The 19,841-nt window shown below is 41.7% G+C and overlaps 1 protein-coding gene across 2 annotated transcripts in view; it reads left to right on the top strand.

The window, feature by feature from the left end:
- LOC119187459 (neuroguidin-A) overlaps positions 1 to 19,841 on the top strand; it is an 83,952-nt gene that overhangs the window by 3,410 nt on the left and 60,701 nt on the right. For both annotated transcript variants that reach the window (XM_037435568.2, XM_075878659.1), the window contains 4 exons: positions 3,033 to 3,170; positions 7,152 to 7,236; positions 13,098 to 13,150; positions 17,189 to 17,282. In XM_037435568.2, the coding sequence (XP_037291465.1) occupies positions 3,033 to 3,170; positions 7,152 to 7,236; positions 13,098 to 13,150; positions 17,189 to 17,282 (370 nt within the window). The remainder of the gene's footprint in view (positions 1 to 3,032; positions 3,171 to 7,151; positions 7,237 to 13,097; positions 13,151 to 17,188; positions 17,283 to 19,841) is intronic.

Here is a 19,841-nt window from a genome sequence, read left to right as displayed (position 1 = left end):
AGTGAGGTTAGATCGATTGATGGTCTGAGTCATTGTATGTCTCTAATCTGTGTCTTTAATGTTGCACGCATGTTATCAATATGATGACAATGCCCTAGGTTAAAAGGCTTTGTTAAAATGCAGCAGAGATTTAAACATGGTCAAGCAAGCTTGGATGATAAACAGGTGGACCATATCTTGATTTATGATGAATGAAAAATCGCCGGGCAAGTCAAAGCTGTGGTACTCTCTGCTGTTTTGATGATACAGTCGAACCCACTTATAATGATACTAGTTTTAACAATATATCGGTTATAACAATAAGGTGCTGCTGCACTATCAACTTTTGTCTGTGGGGAAATAACCTGATCACAACACTGCCCTCACATTAAATTATCGGAGACGCTAATGAATTCTGGCTGCTAAGTGTCTATGCTGAAATGTATGAGAGGCGAAATCTTTGATGAGAAAGCAGAAAATGGAAAATTCAAGCTGCTGAAGCCGTGCCCATAACCCCAATGTCTACTGTGCACTCATACATTGCGACCAGTTTTGCTGCCTTGTCGGTATTGTCAGGCATGTGTGCTCCTTCAATTTTACAGTATGTTTCACTGCATAGATTTATCGAATTGTGGCAAAGCTGACTTGAAATTCGTTGCAGAGCAGGGGCAGTCTCTGTTAATGCACTTTTGGAGATGAAATTTCAGGAAAAAGTTGAAACTTGACAGTGTTTCAATGTCTGAAACTTCAGACATCATACATAGGCTTTATGGGGCTTGTTTGCCAGCGCCGTGAAATCGGCAGAATTTCGAAGTATGTCTGGAAAACTGGCACGTCTGTCCTCTTCATCATTGATATTTGTTGGCACATCCCATCTGATGTATAGTTTTCACAAAACCTAGCTACCTCACTATTTTTTCATTTTTTTTAATGTGACCTGTTCATAGGTATTATAGGTTATAAAAATGAAGCCAGTAAAATATTCGGGGCACTCGGGTTTTGTCATAAGTGGATTGGGCTGTAGTTGAACAACAGTGTAACAGGTTAACATGAGTGTGGGCTCAATCCACAATGTCCTCTAGAGGTCTTGCACGTGATGAACGTTGACACACTGGGATTCTCTGCTGCTGATGGCTATGCAAAAAACACTTGGGTAAAGCAGTGGCAAAAATGTTGGAGCCTTGGGGGAGCCACAGTTTAGTGATTTTTCTTGTTCATTGCTATGGTTGAATGTTTGGTGCAGTATTACGACGTGTAAGCAAGCTCACAATACAAATAGTTGAAGCATTGGAATTTCCTACTGTCATGAATAGGTCATGGCTTGGTCCATCAGCAGGAAAGTTATGCCGAGCCTGTTTTGGGACTGTTTTGGGTCTTTGTACATGCATTATAGATTATGCCTTCAGAGGCCAAACCATCAAGGCAGGATGCCATTGAAAGTTTCTCACGAAGTTGCAAAACACTGTCAAGTGGGAGCAGTGCTCAAGAGAGGCACCCATCTTCTCCATGACAGTGCACTGGCTCACTTGGCATACACGTGATGCTAAGTGTCATTGATCGATATGTGGGGTTTAACGTCCTAAAACCACTACATGATTATGAGAGACGCCGTAGTGGAGGGCTCCGGAAATTTTGACCACCTGGGGTTCTTTAACGTGCACCCAAATCTGAGCACACGGGCCTACAACATTTCGCCTCCATTGGAAATGCAGCCGCCGCAGCCGGGATTCGATCCCGCGACCTGCGGGTCAGTAGCCGAGTATCTTAGCCACTAGACCACCCCGGCAGGGCATGCTAAGTGTCAACCTTATTTGCAAGTTCCTCCTGAATTTTCAAATGAAGTGATCTGGGGCTCATTCATCAGTGGGGACAATGCAAGGCCCTAATGGAAGACATAAAGAAAAAAAAAGAGCACCTAGTCAAGTCTTATCATTTATTGCTTGTTTTTATTTATTCATAGCAGTTATATCAAAATGGTGAATGTCCTTTGTAAACGGGGTATGCACTGAGCCCTGAGGTGGCAACACCATTGCCGCTCCATTTTGAAGGTCCGTTCCTATGCGCCGCCCTTCTGTCCATGGGTCAGTGTGCAGGAGGGGTACTGGATGTCTCTAAGTCATCGAAATAACTGTACAGATCTTGAACACAATGCATGCAATGAGTTTTTTGCGCGAGCGGCAAGTGCGCGGACCTCCGAAATGGCTACCCCGCCATTAGCGTTCCTCACGGATGACATAAAGTGCATTCCCTCTATATGTACGAGGTAATGTGTGTGCTAGTGAGGTTCACCTTAGTGGGTTTTGTATTTTTATTGCTTTGATGACCGTGTGTCTGTGCGCAAAGTATGCAGAAACTGGGTTAAACTGAAATTTCAGTGCAAAATATTTGGAATTCACGTTGTCGTAAAAGCAAATATAGAATCCGCATGTGGAATAGCATTCATGAAGTTAATAATATTATTTTTGATGTTATATGCTGAGTTTGCCAGACATGTACAACCTCAAAAAAGTTTACAGGACAGGGGCCTCTCAGCATATGTGAATTTTTGCCCAATAAGTTGATGAAATTTTTCATTTAGTTGATAGCTGTATAGGCAGCGAAAATTGCTATAGGCTGAAACTTCTACTGAGAGGCTGTGTTCTCAGGCTAAGAGGAAGTGCAGGTTTTTCTCAAATATCTTGTCCCATAAATTGTTTGTGGGTGGTCAACTGGACATTTCAGTTTTCATGCCCTCGCTTCATTCTTGTGAAATTGCAAAGAAAACTATTTTAGTATATTGTTGAAGTGAATCACATATAGTAAATGCTTTAATGATTATTGATTTGATCGTAAGCTTTTTGAATTTTGTTTTTGTTTTACTGGTAGAAAAGACTGTGAGATGTAATCTTGCAAAGCAATTAGTGTTATGGTATTGCATAAATAAGCTTTTCTTTTTATATGCAAAACAATCTGTGGCTATTGTTGGAAAGAATTAGAACCATGAAGAAGTTAATTAAGCTAGAAATTTGTCTACAGCTGTTGGTAACATTGATTTTTGCTGGTTTGTTGTCCAGGGCTTGAGCTTCCTAGAGATGAAGAACCATGTCATGCTCAGCTACCTGCTTGATCTGACACACGTTGTCTGGTGCAAGGTTTCCGGCAAGAGCATCAGTGGTGACCCTTCAATTCGTCGTATCGTGCAAGCAAGAACTGTACGCATCACTCACTGCTTTCACTATTTTGTGGCACTACAATAGCCTTATAATTTGGTTTTTATAGTTCGTAATATTTTGTAAGATTGTAGTTTCTACTGTAATTATCAGTGTCCTGCAGCTGAGATTCACCTAATGTAATCCTTACTTGCCTGTTTAGAAGAATACCAAGTGTAGTTTACCATGAATTTTCTTTCATTGTTAGTAAAGTATAGCTGAATCAGCATTATAATTTTGATGCTCTTTTAATTTTCTGTGCAAGATTATTATAAAATTTTCTGATAGACCCATTTTAGTAGCTTAGCAGGTAAGACGTTGCACTTCTAAACTTGTGGAAGTAGGCTGATTTACCAGTTGCAGCAGCCGCATTTCAATGGGGATGAAATGGAAGAATTCCCATGTACTTTACATAAATGCACATTAAGAATCACAGGTATCTAAAGAATTATGCAGAGTGCTGTTTCCTCTTCCAATATCACGCCCTATAATTGTATTGTGGTTTTTATATGTAAAACTCCAAGGTATAGCATTTTTATATTGTTCTCTCAGATTGTGCTAAAATGGTCTTGTCAGCTATGGTCGGTTAGGGACTGAAAGCTTCATGAAAAAAAAAAAAAAAAACTCAGTCATAACATAAAAAAGGTGAATTGCTGAAGTGGCTGGGATGAAGACAAGGTGATAGTGGTTCACACATCAACTCGAGCCTCTGTTTAGTTAGGTACTGTGTGTGCACTCATGATAAAAAAGAGAAACCAAATGCTGTCCTGGTGCTAACATTCATATGGAAGTTGTAAAAGTACGGCCTTAATATTCTGTAGCAGTCTCTGTAGTGAAACTGTCAGTTTCAGGCTGTTTGTTTAAGCCACATATGTATGCATGATTCTTCTTGTTGTGACATCTGTTGAGCACAAGTTTTTCTCCTTTACTCTACATTGCATGTTCTAGAGCTGCTGGTGCTGGGCTGCTAATCTAAAAGTTGCGGGTTCAATCCTGCCCGGGGTAGTCACTTTTTTAGTCGAGACAAAATGCTAGAGGTCCGTGCGCTGTGCAACGTCGGTTCACATTGAAGAACACCAGATGGTCAGCTTCCTGAGCTGCGGTATTTTAAAGGCATATGCCTCATAACACAGTGTGTTATGAGGCACACTGTAGTGCCAGATGCACTATATATGCCTCATAATTATATCATGGTTGTGGAATGTAAAACCTAACATATATTTTTTAAAATTTTTATTCAATACTGCAGACTCGAGGTCCAAGCAGGGTGGTAATACACATACAAATAAAATAATTGCGAAACGAAACAATAAAGGGCGAAGAAGGTTGTTTGGTAGGTTAGTTCATTCATCACACGTATTAGTAAGACAGTTTCATTCACATATGGTTCTTGGAAAGTACGAATACTTCAGTAGGTCTGTGCGAGCAAAATATGGGATCAAGGCCTTTGGGTGGTGGTGTCGGGTGGGCCGGCTACTAAGGGGTGTCAAATACGGGGATGGGTCTAGAGCTATTTTTTTGTTCAAAAGTTGATCGAGGAATTCTAATCTAGCTTTTTGTCTGCTGAATTCTAATTTAGCTTATGGTAACTGCTGTCACAGCACTTACCATAAATAACTCAAGTTAGCACAAAAAGATGGCGCTACGCATACGCACCAAGATTTGTTTTGTAAATTCATTTCTCGAGAATAAAATAAATCAGTCTCAAAACTTTCCAGACAAAGGTTGTACTTCCAGCGCTATCACTGGTGCTTACATAAGCTCGCAAACAAGCTTGTGTAATCTTAATAATAAATGTTTGGTTTTTACATCCCAGAACTGCGATACGATTACGGGGAATGCCGTAGTGAAGGGCTCCAGTAATTTTAACTATCTGATGTTCTTTAACGTGCTATTAAATTTAAGTATGTGCACCTCTAGCATTTCGCCTCTATCAAAATGAGGCCGCTAGGGCAGGATTTGTACACGTAATCTTAAGAGAACAATCCAAGACATTCTTGAAGATTAAGAAACATTGTAGCGCGACTTCCACTGAGTGGTGATGAGTTTTTGTGGTTTAAACCTGATCATGCAAAAACAAAAAATAAGACCGTGCGGCAGTATAGCTGCACAAATTATTGCTGGATAACAGTGCTATTCACCCTGTTGCTTGCTGTAGCCTCTATTACCTGGCAATTAGTAATAGTAAAAAAGATAGGGAGGCCAAAAAAAAAAACCAATTTTAACTTAAATAGAAAAGCTGTTCCATATAAAACACTCATATTGAGTAAGTATAGAAGACAAGGGGCACTCCTAATAACTATGATTATTAAGCATGAAGTGTCATCAACTTATCTGTTCTGGTTAGGCAATATAAAAATCGGCACCCATGAAAAATTGCCTGAAATGGCTCATTGGGGTGTTCCCGAGAAAAATGGACCAATTAGTATAACAATGTTTCTTGAATCTTCTTCACAAGATCTTTAACATGGCTCCTAATTACTATTTCCACTTCAACTCAATTTCGACATTTTACCAAGCAGTTGGAACAGAATGCTTTGTACTGTATACTCAATGCACCCCCGCATAATCACATATTTGTTTCCAATATCCTTGGAAGAAGAGCAAACTGAAGTGAAATATAAATGCCTAAACACTAGCAAAAAAGAAGTAGGCAGCTAAAAGCCAGGATAAAACACGGGCTTTATTTTGGCTGCATTGTACAAATGATATTACAGTCACTAAACCGAAAAAAAGAAAAGAATAAAAAAGCAGTTCACTGCCCTAGGTAATGCATAGGATACAAGAAAAGGGCTACTAAAAGAGCACTTCTGCTAACAATCATATCATGATTTCAAGAGCTCTTTGAATACAAACAGCAGGAAGAAAGTGATGCAATACGGCAACATATTGTTAAATAAACGCTTCTTCTATTAGATTTAGCATTGGTACCGGCAGTGCTATAGTTCGAATCATATTTGGGCATAAGTCGATCCCACGCTATTCAAACTTGCATTCGCAAGATCCTGAGGTGCAAAGGAATCTCGTGCTTCAGAGCTAATAAAGAAGTACTACACAAGAGAGCAGCATAAAAAATTGTGCGGTCGTCCTCAAAAGCAACATGGTACGTGGCACTGGAAAGTGGCTAAAAGTAAGTTTCACTGCTTTAACAGCAAGTGGCTGGCATCTAAAACCCTGCTTATTCATTTTTATAACAAGATTGGATTACTTTTTTTAAGAATACTCTTGCACTCAGTTTATTGTTCTTGCGAATGAACTATTGGCAAATTGGTCTTGCAGAATCGCACGATTTTTTCATTATATGAGATGCATCTTTGTATGAGATGCACCAGTGAAAATATCGGGGAAAAAGTCATCTTATACAGCAGAAAACATGGTACTTACCTTATTGTACAGCATAGGCCTCAGTTGTACTGAAAGTATGAACTTATCGGAACAGATTTTTTCGATAGTAAAAAATTGTGTGGAATAGTAACGCAGCTTGTGCTTCCATACAGTAACTGAAGCATCGGAGAAATCTTTATTTTATTACAAATATGAACTCTATCGCAGAGAAATGTGAGTTGACTGATGTTTATGGGACTGGAGAAACTCTGGGTTGGGTACAAAAAGGAAGTGCAGTTAGTTAATTTCATAGCCTGGAATATTATGTACTAAAGAAAAGCATGCATTAATGTGTATATATATAAATTTTAATAAATGGGGTACAACTTCTCCATATCAGCAACAAATATTCGCGTTCGCACATGTGAGCCTGGAAACATGCTTCAAATGACTCAATTACTGCTCTAAATCAGGTTGTGTTTGCTCCAGAAGCTGCGCTGAAATTTATTTCACCAATAAAATCCCTAGGTATGATTGTCTATGCCCTTTGTAATAATGGTAGCATAGCGAAACTACTGCCAGGTTAATTTGTTCTTTTATAATTATGTCATGCAGGTATAATCTGTTCTTATTTTGCAATGTATGCTTTCAATATTATAGGTGCTGGAACGTATTCGTCCTATTGACCAGAAGCTGAAGTACCAGATTGACAAACTTGTCAGAACAGCGACTCTTGGGACTCTCAGTAAGTCTCACCTGCAAGTTTGATTTGTTATTGCCACATATTTGATTGGTTAAGATAAACAAAGTCATAATAGTAGTTCCACAACAAAATTATTAGCAAAATTTGGACAAATTCAGTAGTAGCACCCAGATACGTCTTAGGAAGTTTGTATAGAACCAGTAAGTATGGCTTAAAGGTACCCTGAAAGAGTTTTGACGATATTAAACAAACTCGTTGAGCTGGTACCACATGTTCGTAGGTTCAATAGAAAACCATTTTGAGCTATATAAGATATAAAACGGTTGAAGAATACATAGACGTGCCCAAGCGTGTTTCTCCTGAGCACATTCCTAATTAAGGCTTCGATGGTGCTGCCATAATCTCCTCAAGCCATTGGAAATGTGCATGACGCCACAAGAATGTGCTAATGTTCCCTGAGCGTGCTCCTTTTACTCGCTAGGCTGTGTGTTTTGACAGTACTAAAGCTTAGCGAAAACTAATGAGTGGCATGCGTAGTAGGGTTGACTTTCAGTTTCTCCGTTGTGAGTAGCATGTTCCACCGGTCGCTGCAGCTTTCGCGTCGATTCTGCTGCATGTGGTTACTTACATGTGTGTATCGTGGACGAGTGTTGTGTTGACCTGGCATCAACCAGCTTCCTGCATGCAAAGCATCTCTGCAATGCTTTAATGCATGGTATCTCAAACTGGGTTCTGCGTAGCCCAGGCGTTCCATGAGCTGCCAGAACGAATGTAACCTGCTCCTGTTTTACCCCCATTAGCAACTGCCATATATACTCGCGTATTGAACCCGCTCGCATAATGAACCCATCTCCCACCTTGGGTCTTGAAAAAAAAAAATCTTTTTTTTTTAATGTCTGTTCATTTTGCTGTGCAACTGGCATGTTTTTGTGCAACTCGTAACTTTATCTGTTCATTTCGCTGTGTCATTTTGCTGTGCAACTGGCATGCCTCCTTTCTTTGCTTTGCAAAAAAATAAAACAGGCCTCTGTAGGCCTGGCGCTTCATTTTCATGGTTACATTACCTGCTCTGCGCGGTACCTGAAGCATGCCGTGTACGGTTGGCATGCGCTTTACGTGACTATGGAAGAGGGGGGCAATCATAAGTCTACCCTATTTATTCACGTAATCCTCGCACTCGCATAATTATCGCACCCCCCACATTGCCCAACAAAAATACGATTTCTTTTTTTCCTCGAGTAAATATCGCACCCCCGAAAATTGCCGCAACAATGTCATCTGCTCGTTCCAGCCACTGATGATGATAGTGCGTGCCATCTCCTAAGCATGGAGCGTACTATTACACAGAGATTCAATCCAAGCCAAGCCATAGTGGCAAGTGGGTGTTGCGGCGTGTTTTGCACGTAGTGTCCGTAATGTTGTTACATTATGGAGCGATACAGAAACTACACGGCTGGTTTCTAGTTGAAAGGAAATGATCATGCACTAAACAACGGCAACAGGGCCGCCGGTAGGCCCTTCAGAGTCGACGTGTTTTGTGTTCGCTACTGGTGACGGCAGCTGAAAGCCACCAATACGCAGGCCTTCTGTGTGCCTTAAACTGGGATTGATGATAAACTTTATTTCGTCAAAAGGCAACTGCAGACGATTCTTTTGAATGGCCATCAGCCTAATACTGACGTTCCAGGCTTACTTTTTGCGGGCTCCTGTTGAGCCACGAGCGCTACAGCTACGCCTGCAACGCCCACAAGCTTAGCGTATGGTATTCTAATTCTCGACTATTTGCTTGCGCCTTCTGTGTCTCAAATAAATCTTGCCCTGTGTTGAACTTGTGTTTTTATTGTTGAGGTAAGTTTTAATTTGTACTTCTCAAAGCTTGCTGTTAGTTGCTGCCATGAGAATCCCGATGTGCGGTGATTTCATTTTCTTTTTTGCTCTGTACGTTTTCGTGGATAGTTTTCGCCGTGTAATTATCGCACTCCCCAACTTTCCGTAAGTTTTCTGCCAAAAAAAAGTGCAAGGATTATGCAAGTAAAGGTGGTATATATTATAGAAAGTTCTGAGTCAGTGTCGATGGCCTCCAATGTTGGAGAAAAGGGAACAGGCCAACAGGCAGTGTTCATACTGTGGTTGCGCATGTCGAGAGGCGTTATCACCAGATTGTCTTGACACTCAAGTAAAAGTTGGAGGATCTGCGGTGCTCTGGAAAAGCTGCCAGAAAGTTTGAGAATCCTTGCTCTGGCAGTTTTGCACGAGAAGGTGGCAGTGGACTAACATGAAGTGCATTTATGTCATCCCTTAATAAAAGTGTACAGTACGCTTACAGCAGGGCTACTCTTGCAGTACCATATGCAAACTTGACAAGGTAGCCACTGCAGCAAGGTTTCTTTAGGCACCCACGCTGCACTTTTGAATGTGGTCCCCCACAAGGTGGTAGTGAACAGTGGTGCATGCATTTTGTTGTCTTTAAAATTGTGCATTACACTTGATGCTATGCCAACCACTGACCTCCATTAAAAAAAGCTGGACGACGCAACCCCGCTCTTCAACGCGGGTTCTTGTGAAGCTACCGGATGGTCTCTTAACTCTCCTGGAAGTGTCTTCTGGACATAATACAAATATTCCCTGATGGCACTTGCAGTGATTGAGTTTTATTTTTATTTTTATATTATGACTTGTGAAGTGCTGTAATCTACAACTACTGCATACAATTCCTAGGATTAGGCATAACCCCGACTACAGTATAATGATACAAATTTTAATGTTGTTTCGAATGGATTACATTATATAGAATACGTAATGATTTGGTGTTATACGAACAGTTTCTTCAGAAACCCCGGATGTTACGAACGTACGATTGACTACTGCACGCCAGTGGCGCGACGCGGCTTGTCTGTGGGAGGAAGGCCCGTTCACACTTGGCCTCAAAGAGAGCGAATGCGGCAAAACTCACCGTAATTTTTCTCGCTTCGCTACTGGAAAAGTGGCCAGAAAACGATGCCGCGAATCTGTCAAAGTCCAATTTTGCTGCCACGTGTAGCGGATCGCCTTTCTGCTATAGCTTTGGCTACACCAGCTGCGCTGGCTCTCAAACCACGTGATGTAAAAAACCAGCTGTACATTCAAGATGGCGGCCAAGGCGTCGGCGGGTGTGGTGGCTCGCATCGGTGCAGTCACAAACTATTCTCACAGCGCGACAAAGCTCAAGGCCTTGGAAAAGATTCGTTCCTCGAGAGCCCGGTTTAGATTACAATCGCTGCAAACACTGGAAGTAGAAGAAGGTGCAGCAACGGCGAGTTGGCATGCCCAAAAGTGTCTCTATTTTGCACTGCCGGCTGAAGCCGTCGCTGCCGCTGCGTCTGCTCGTGTTATTTCTTCTGACGTATCTTCCGAAACAACGTCTGCAGAGTTGTAAACTGTTTCGTTTCAGTGCTTTGCATGTATAACTAGAACTCTGTGGGGATTTTAATGCTCAGGAATAAATTCTCAAGAGGCAAAGACGGCGGGGGTGGCATGTATACGAGGGGCAAAACGAATGTGAACATTTTTAATGGGCACGGACGCGGTTTTGCGGCTGCTCTGGCGTTTTCGCTTGAATTCTCAAGTGCGAATTCTCTTGGACTGATCTTTTTCGTATCGACTTCGCGGAGAATTTTTCCGACGGCATAAGCGTGAGGTGAGTGAATTTTCAAAGAGTTTTGCTGCTTTCGCTGCCTTAGATGCCAAGTGTGAACGCACCTTTTGGCACCAGCAGCATGAGTGAGGAAATCGCGGCACTTTATTAAGAGACAGCGGAGGCAGGAATGTTCAAAAGAACATCCTGAACTTTTTTCAGCAAGAAGTAGTTGACCCCAATAAAGTTCTTGTTTATCTTCATGATCAGCTTTAACTTGTTTTTGGTTGATACGAATTGGGGATTATACCTATATTTTGTGTGCTCCCTTTGAATTCGTATCACCGAGATTCTACTGTAATGCTACACGAAAAATGACAAGACGCTGTACCGGCGCATTCCGAATACGACGGAATGTGTTAACGTACAGCTTTACAATTACTCATCAGCCAGGTAACACAGAAAACAAATTCTCATGGAATTTTCTTTTTACAAAAAAAGAAAAGCAATGAGTGCTACGGTAGCCAGGAGTGCAAAAGTTTGCCTTTTTTAAGTGATCTGGTAAAAAAATCAAAGCATATCCACAGAGTGAATGAGGATGAGTGGGGCAAAGCGTCCATCCGTCCGTGCATGCATCTGTCATCTGTCTGTCCGTCCTTGCATGCTTCTGTCCGTGTGGCTTCTGGCCTGTCTGTCTTTTTGTCTGCCTGGGGACCAGCACGAGCCGCCGCGGCCCTCAGCTATGCTTCGTCCATGCCCCACTAATTAGGCAACGAGCACAAACCAATACGGCGCTTTGAGCTTGCCACTATGCTTCGTCCGTGTCCTACCAGCGATCCGCCACGTACGGCGACAATCCAGGAGACTGAGAAAGGCACTTGTTTCTCGCGTACGCAGGCACAGCTCACGCAGCAGCCAATCAGAAAGTAGGGTACAGCGCCATCTAGAATATCCTCACTCAATTTCAGTTTGTATGTACTTCTATGAGACAGTGCCATCTATTACACTGTTTGGGAGATACTGCCTTTTTTTCTCATTTTCTTCTTCTGCCAGTTATGCCTGACGCAGGGCAAGGTTAGACTAAGAGGAGCTTTGTTTCTAAGAACAGCGTTGGAATGGCATCGTTTCGAAGATTAGTTCTTGGACCTCAGTGATCAAAACTTGACTCCAAAATGGTCCCTGCAAAGTCTGCTTCCTGGAGACGTCGTTCAATTGTCCCTCTTTAAGTTACTGACCAAGTTCTTGTATATTTGAGGCCTTGAGCAAGGGAAACTGGATGGCAAAAAGTACCAAACACCTTCAACATGCCTCGTTAAAAAAAAAAAGGCAATCAAGAGCCACGATTTTCTTGCAGAATGCGTAAAAAGTAATATAATTTTGTGGTATTTATGCATGAAATGTTTTCCGCGAGGGCATTTCCGGTCGATTCGTACAGCTTACTGTGCTACAGGCAGGCATTCTATCAAAAAGAAGCCCTCGCACCGGCAGCAGTCGTCTGTTCATGGCAGTGGCTTCCGGGACACCCGCGGCGACTTCGAGTGGCTTTAACAGCGCTCGCTCGATGCGCCATCCAGCTCCTCCTTGTAGAGATCAGTGATGCCAACTGCCTGGCCGAGCAGATAGCTCAAGCAAAAGTTAATGTAAGCAGCTATTGTGATGTCCTCCTGACAAACGGTAACACTGGCCTAGAGGATTCTCTTGGGAAGCTTGAAAAGCTTCCTAAGAGCTGCTGACAAAGCAGATGTACGAAAATTTAAAGCAACCAGTAATCTGATAAATCAACTGAAAATTAGGCCTACTGCTATGCAGCTACAATTCTTGTGCAATCACAGTTTAAAAATTTTTGATAAGTGTGATGATTTTTTGTTTTTCTACTTTCAACGACCATTTTTCAACAATTATTTCATGTGCTTGTTATGCAACCTAGATTGCTTGCTTGGTAAGTAAAAAAGGCTGTGTAGTTTATACCTGGTGATAATGCATTAAAAGCTTTTTTCAGACTGTTTCAGTGTTATATCTATTGTAAGTCAATTGAAATACTATGTACTTCTACCCCCTTTTTTTTTAAAGGTTTTAGTATGACATTATATGCCCCTAACTGTTCTAAATCAAGGTTCTTCTGTTCCAAAATCGACGTTTCGTTGCTCCAAGAACTGCTTCCAGTTAAGGTCCCTCTGTCTCACTCCTGCATATATTTACAGTACGATATTTATTGTATATTTACTGTAATATAATTGGCAATTTTTACAAAGTTGGATGTACTAGCTAGAATTCGTTTCTTTCTTTACAGATGCTGATGACCCTTTGAGGTTTAGAGCAAATCCTACAGCCCTTGAAGATGAAGTAAGTGGTTTCACTTGAAAAAAGAAGATGCTTGAATAATATTGCAGTATATTTATGGTATTTCTATTGTGCATAACTTTTTATTTTCGTCATCATCATCAGCCTGACTACGCCCACTGCAGGGCAAAGGCCTCTCCCTAGATCCAATCTTGTGCTTTCTGCTGCCACATTATACCTGCAAACTTTTTAATCTCATCGGCCCACCTAACTTTCTGTCTCCCCCTCATGCGTTCGCCTTCTCTGGGAATCCGGTCAGTTACCCTTAATGACCAGCCGTTATCTTGCCTACACGCTACGTGCTCGGCTTATCTCCATTTATTCTTGATTTCAACTATGATATCCTTAACCCTGGTTTGTTCCCTAATCCACTTTGCTCTTTTCTTGTCTCTTAAGGTTACACCTATCATTTTCATTTGCATCGCTCACTGCGTCGTCCTCAATTTAAGCTGAACCCTCTTTGTAAACCTCCAGGTTTCTGCTCCATAGGTAAATACCGCAAATGCAGCTGTTATATACCTTCCTCTTGAGGGTTGGTGGTAGATTACCATTCATGATTTGACAATGTTTGCCGAATGTGATCAATTCCATTCTTATTCTTCTAGTTGTTATTTCACTCTCATGGTCTGGCTCCGCGGCTACTAGCTGTCCTAAGTAGACATATTCCTTTACAACTTTCAGCGTTGCTCCACCTATCGCAGAGTGCGGTTTCTTGACGAGACTTTTGCACATTACTTTAGTTTTATGCATATTAATTTTCAGTCCTACTTTTCTGCTTTCTGTGTCCAGTTCAGTAATCATAAGCTGTAATTCGTCCCCTGAGTTACTCATCAAAGCAATGTCATCAGCGAATCGCAGGTTACTAAGATACTCTTCATGAACTCTTAACCCACGACTCTTCCCAATCTAGGACCCTCAAAACCTCCTTAGCATAGATTGTGTCTCCCTGCTTTATACCCTTCTTTATTGGGATTCTGTTGCTTTTTTTATGGAGAGCTGTGGTGGCTGTGGATCCGCTGTATTCCAGTACGCTTATGTAGGGTTCGTTGATGCCCTGATTCCATAGTGCCTGCATCACTGCTGATGTCTTGACTGAGTCAAGCTCCTCATAATCTATGAGGGCTATGTAGAAGGGTTGGTTGTATTCTGTGCATTTCTCTATCACCTGATTGATGGTATGAATATGGCCTATTGTGGAGTAGCCTGTACGAAATCCTGCTTGGTCCTTTGGTTGATTGAACTCTAATGTCACCTTAATTTTATTAGCTATTATTTTTGTGAATAGTTTGTCGAGAATGGACAGTAAGCAGATCGGCCTTGTAGAGAATGGACAGTAAGCACATCGGCCTGTAATTTTTTAAGTCCTTGACGTCTCCTTTCTTATAGATTAAGATGATGTTGGCGTTCTTCTAAGATTATGGTACCCTTCCTGTCAAGCGACACTTCATGTATGAGGGGGCCGGTTTTTCCAACACAATTTCCCTGCCATCTTTTATTAGGTCTGTTGTTACCTTATCCTCACCAGCAGCTTTGCCTCATTGAATTCCTTCGAGGGCTTTCGTTACTTTCCCTGTCACTATTATTGCTTTTTACGATATGGTTGTTACAGCTTCTGTACAGCTTTCTGTAGAACTCCTCTGTCACCTCAACTATCCTATCCATATTGGTTGTGACATTGCCTTCCTTTTCCCTTAAGGGGGGACATGGCAATGGGAATTGTAAATTTGGTCAAAATGTTCAGTTCTTCAGTTAATTTTTTCTATAATTCTAAGACCATGTTTTACATCGTAGTGGGATTTTAGACCAATATAAGTAGTAGAAGTTGAAAAACAAGCATTTTACTGGTGTACTGTCGTCAAAATCTATGTAGAAATGGGGCATAGCAAAATGCAAATTTGAAGTTTTCTCTTGGCACAGTGCCAACTCTATTGGCATCATCATAAAGAGGACAGATTAAAGCTCAAGATAGCCACAAAGATGCATTTCTCCAATGAAAAATAAAGCCAGCTTCCTTCTGAGTTCCGTTTTATCCGCTTCTAGCTCCCATTTCTTTGAGCTCCATTTTCTCAGCTTTTATTTTTTTAGCAGTTGCTTTCAGTCATCCCAGTGCCATTTCACAACAAATTAAGCTATAGCCATTCAGTTTCCTGCATTTGTGTGCACATCATACAGACTTTTGTAATTGGCTTTTTGTAAAAGTTGTTGGTACGACAATATGTCCAGGACATTTAAAAAAAAATTTGTGTGCTTACCTAAATATTAAAAATAAACTAATAGCATTACGGCACAAAATTAACCCTTGTGAATACCCTTATGCAAAAATTTTGATGAACTTGTGTCTAATTAGCTAATTAATTTTGGGATGACAATTAGAGTTTATCAAGTGTTATAACTAAAAAGTTATGTTTGATAGCTCTAAACCGATTTCATTTATAATATCAGCACAACAAATGACATCTGCATGCCGAATCTCATACCTTTGGCTTGATAAATAATAAAAATAATGTTCATTGCTACGTCCCCTCTTAATGCATACATCTGACTTTTGCCTATGCACAAGTTTGCCTTCACATGTTGTAGGCTTCTGCCGCCTTGTACAGCCTGCTCGATTCTCTCCATGTTATACTTTCTGATGTTAGCTACCTACGCCTCTTATTAACTTCGAAAGCTCCCTTAGCTCTATGTTTTCGGTTGAATTTGAGGCTTTCATGGTTTGTCATCTCTTAATGAGGTTTGTTGTCTCCTGGCATAGTTTGCCAGTGTCCTGTCTAGTGACAGTACCTCCGACTTCCATTGCACACTCTTTGATGATACTAGTAAGATTATCGTTCATTGTGTCAACCTAACGTTCGTTACCTACCTTATTCAGAGCTACGAATCTATTCTGAAGCAAAACTCAGCATTCCTGTACCTTCCCTCTCATTGCTGGCTCATTAACTGGCTTCTTGCATATTAGTTTATGCCTTTGCTTTTTAAAGTCTAGGTTAATAAAAGCTCTTACCATTCTATGGTTACTGTATAAGATCTTGCTAACTACTTCTACATCTTGTGCAATGTCTGGGCGTGCACACAGAATGAAGTCTATTTAATTTTTAGTTTCAGAACTCCTCCACGTCCACTTACAGTGAGCCCGTTTTCTGTAGAAGGTATTCAAGATCCGTAAATTATTACGTTCTGTGAGTTCTACTAAAAACTCCCCTCTGGCATTTCTATAGTCGATGCCATATATTCCCACACTGCATGGTGTCCGGCCTGTTTCTTGCCTACCTTGATAATAAAGTTGTCCATCGGTATAGTAAACAGTGTCTTTACCTTTATTAATGGCTGTCTCTACGTCTTTATAGAAGCATTCAACCAAGTGATCATCATGGCTCGATGTAGGCGCGTAGGCCTGTACTACCTTCATCTTGTACCTTTTTGTTAACCTTAATTATGATACTTGCTACCCTCTCACTGGTGCTATAGTATTCCTCTCTGTTTCCAGAGATATTCTTGTTTATAAGAAACCCCATCCCTAGTTCTCTTCTGTCAACTAATCCACGGTAGCATAGGACGTGTTCGTTCTTCAGCACTGTATAAGCCTCACGTGTTCTGCTAACTTTGCTGAGCTTTATTGCATCCCATTTAACACTCTCTAATTCCTCAAAATAGCACAAGTAGACTAGCCTCACTGGATAGCATCCTTAGCATTAAACGTAGCCAAGCTAGATTCCGATGGCGGCCTATCCACACCCAGAGATTCTTAGCACCCTCCGCTGCGTCGCAGGTCTGACCGCTGTCTTGGACAGTTGCTTCGCAGCCGCTCGGGAGTGAGGGCTGAGGGTTAATTTGTGCGTTAACATGGGAGGTAGTGGCCCAAGTACTGCCCCAGGGTGGCCAATACTGCTTTGGTGAGGGAGTGCATTACTGGCAGATGGCTTCCAGTGAGGCCACACTCCAGACCTTCTTCATATTATTTTATATATTGCAAATGTGCTGGCGATAGAATTTGATATGGTTTTGCATTGGTATTTTTTCTGAAGCTTTGCTGTCGTTTTTCAGAGTGATTATGAGTCGGCAGATAGTGCTGAAAAGGGATCTGAGGGTAAAGCAACCAAAGTGTATAGACCCCCAAAATTGGCTCCTGTTCACTATGGTAAGTTTGCCGTTTACATTTGCACCTAGCTCTGCCTAGTACAGTACTGCAGTTGAACAAGAATGCATCAAATGGTTTTCTATATTAAACAGTTCTAACATATCCTGGGAAACCCAAGACAAAGGTATATAGCTCTGTAGTATGTGTATGTCTCAATTCCATCTTGCATGAAATACAGTTGTTGCCTGCATTGACGAAATTGGTGGGGAAATGGTGAAATTTTGCTGTCACGAGCATTTTGTTATAAAATAACGGAATGATAGTACGGGTTTAGCGTTGATTCCATGAGGCGTTTATTGAAGAGCAAACAAGGTCAAGCCATGAGCGCTCCGAATCGAAGCATTCACGAGCACCAATCACGGTCCTCGTCTTCGTCTTTTGCTGGCACTGCTGTTTACAAGAGTAAGAATAGTTAAATCGTCTTCAAAATGGCAATCTAATTGCTAAATTTAGTTAGCTTACTTTATTGACCGCCATGTGGGAAGCACATAGATGTGCCTTTGCAAGGTGCACATGTCAAAGTATTGATGACTTGCAAAGCGGAGATTTTATTACTGTTCCTTGATGCTTGTTTAGTAAGTTTTTCTGGAGTACAGAAATATAATGTGATAAATACTAAGAAAAGAGTGAACTGCTAATTTCTTCACTATGAAGCATATGGCAATCTAATTGCCAAATTTAGTTAGTGTACTCTATTGACCCTTGATATGTGGGAAGCACATAGATCTGCTTTTGCAAAGTGCACATGTCAAAGTATTGATGGCTTGCAAAGCGGGGATTTTATTAGTGTTCCTCAATGCTTGTTTTAGTCATTTTCTCTGGAGTAGACCAATATAATGAGATGAATACTAAGAGAAGAGTGAACTGCTGATTGCTTCATTATGAAGCATATTACCTGTTGCCATTGGTAATTGTAAAAATGATCGTCACACTGCTCTACGAGCTTGAGCAGTCTCCTGGTACAATGTGAAGGGCTTATAGGACGGCTTGAATGAAAAATTAACCATATGTAAGCTTTTTACAGGGAAAGCTCTTATGAGATCACAACTCGGGTCACGCGCAGTTGTCCGCCGCTGCCCGTGTCCATAACAACATCGCGCGAAATTAAAAAAAAAAAAAAAAACCTAGCACTAATGACACAGTGGAGCTGGAACCTGGATCCACTGGGTACCAACCCAATATCCTACCACTGAGCCACACCGGTGCTTGGTACTTATTGGCAAACTTGCCTTAGGCAGGCTTGGTGTCGGGAAAGCAATCGTGTTAATACGACTTATAAATCATTTTAAAACAGCGAAAGAACAACTAATTATCGCACAATGCGAATAGCATAATGAGTGGGTCATCCAGTGCTCCAACCCATTACAAAAGCTTGATCTTGTTCTCCTATTAACTGTGGCGCATACCCACTTCAGCCATAATTCCTCATCGTCATCAGCCACTGTATGAACCATTGGCACAAAATTCCTTGCAACTGTTTAACGGATACCACGCCTCTCAGAAGAATGATGAGAAATAGCATAGCGAATGCTGGCCTACTACCCCAAAAATTTTATTAATGCCCTAGCGGATATCAAGTAAGTGTGCTTGCAGTAGTTGGCCAATGAGTGTTTTGAAAGGCTCTGAGAGGCCACCCTTCTAGCTTTTGCGGTGACTGTGCTGCGCCTTCCGCGCAGGCCTAGCATTTTTATGCCTTCAACTTGGCCTTTGAGCAAGAAATTGGTGGATTTTGCTTTTCATTATACCGTATTTACACGCGTAATGAATGCACTCGCATAATAAATGCACCCAAAACTGCAGTTATCAAAACCTTAATTTTCTTTCTGCCCCGTAATAAACGCAACCCCTACATTTGTCTGCTGCAGTCCCGCTTACCAACACCTGGTGCCTCCTTGCTCGTTGGATCTCTTCTGTTTTTTATTATGCCGACCCCCTTTGGCTACCGTGACTTGCTCCCTCCCCCCATTCACCCGTTTTCGTGCGCCGTATTGCTCTATCTGTGTGCCGCATGCTTTTTATTATCTTTGTGTCACAGCGGGGTTGACGAACGATGCGAGTGTAGAGACATCGCAGCTGATAAAGGTCGGTTCATGTATTAGCCGCAATGCATGTGCCGCACTCTGGCGGAGAAGGAAAGAGCGTCGCCGATTTGCTCATTTGTCTCCCCCACTTGGGTGCGGCAGGTGTCTTGGTACATGCATTGTGGCTTGGCGGCTAGCCCATGGAACGGCCCTAAGCGCACTGCGAGCAAAGGTCACGAAACTGCCCGCGCCAAGCAATGGTACGAAATACGAATATGAAACTTTAAGGCCTACTCACATGCCGGTTATTTTCGAGCAATGACGACAGGGTTTGCTGTCGCTATGGCTGTCGTGAGGAGCCATTCGTTCTTGGTGAACCAGAAAGAATCGCTTGTCACCCAGAAAAGATCGTGACTACTTCCGCAACATGGTAGCACCCCCGATTCTCCTTTTGGTGATAATTTGCTTTTCATGCTTGTTATCCGCGCGTACTTCACGGAATGCAAGATATACGTACCTTTTCTACAGTAGCGAGACG

The sequence above is a fragment of the Rhipicephalus microplus genome, chromosome X (genome assembly GCF_043290135.1).
Source record: "Rhipicephalus microplus isolate Deutch F79 chromosome X, USDA_Rmic, whole genome shotgun sequence".
Lineage (NCBI taxonomy): Eukaryota > Metazoa > Arthropoda > Arachnida > Ixodida > Ixodidae > Rhipicephalus > Rhipicephalus microplus.
This window is presented reverse-complemented; position numbering and strand designations above follow the sequence as displayed.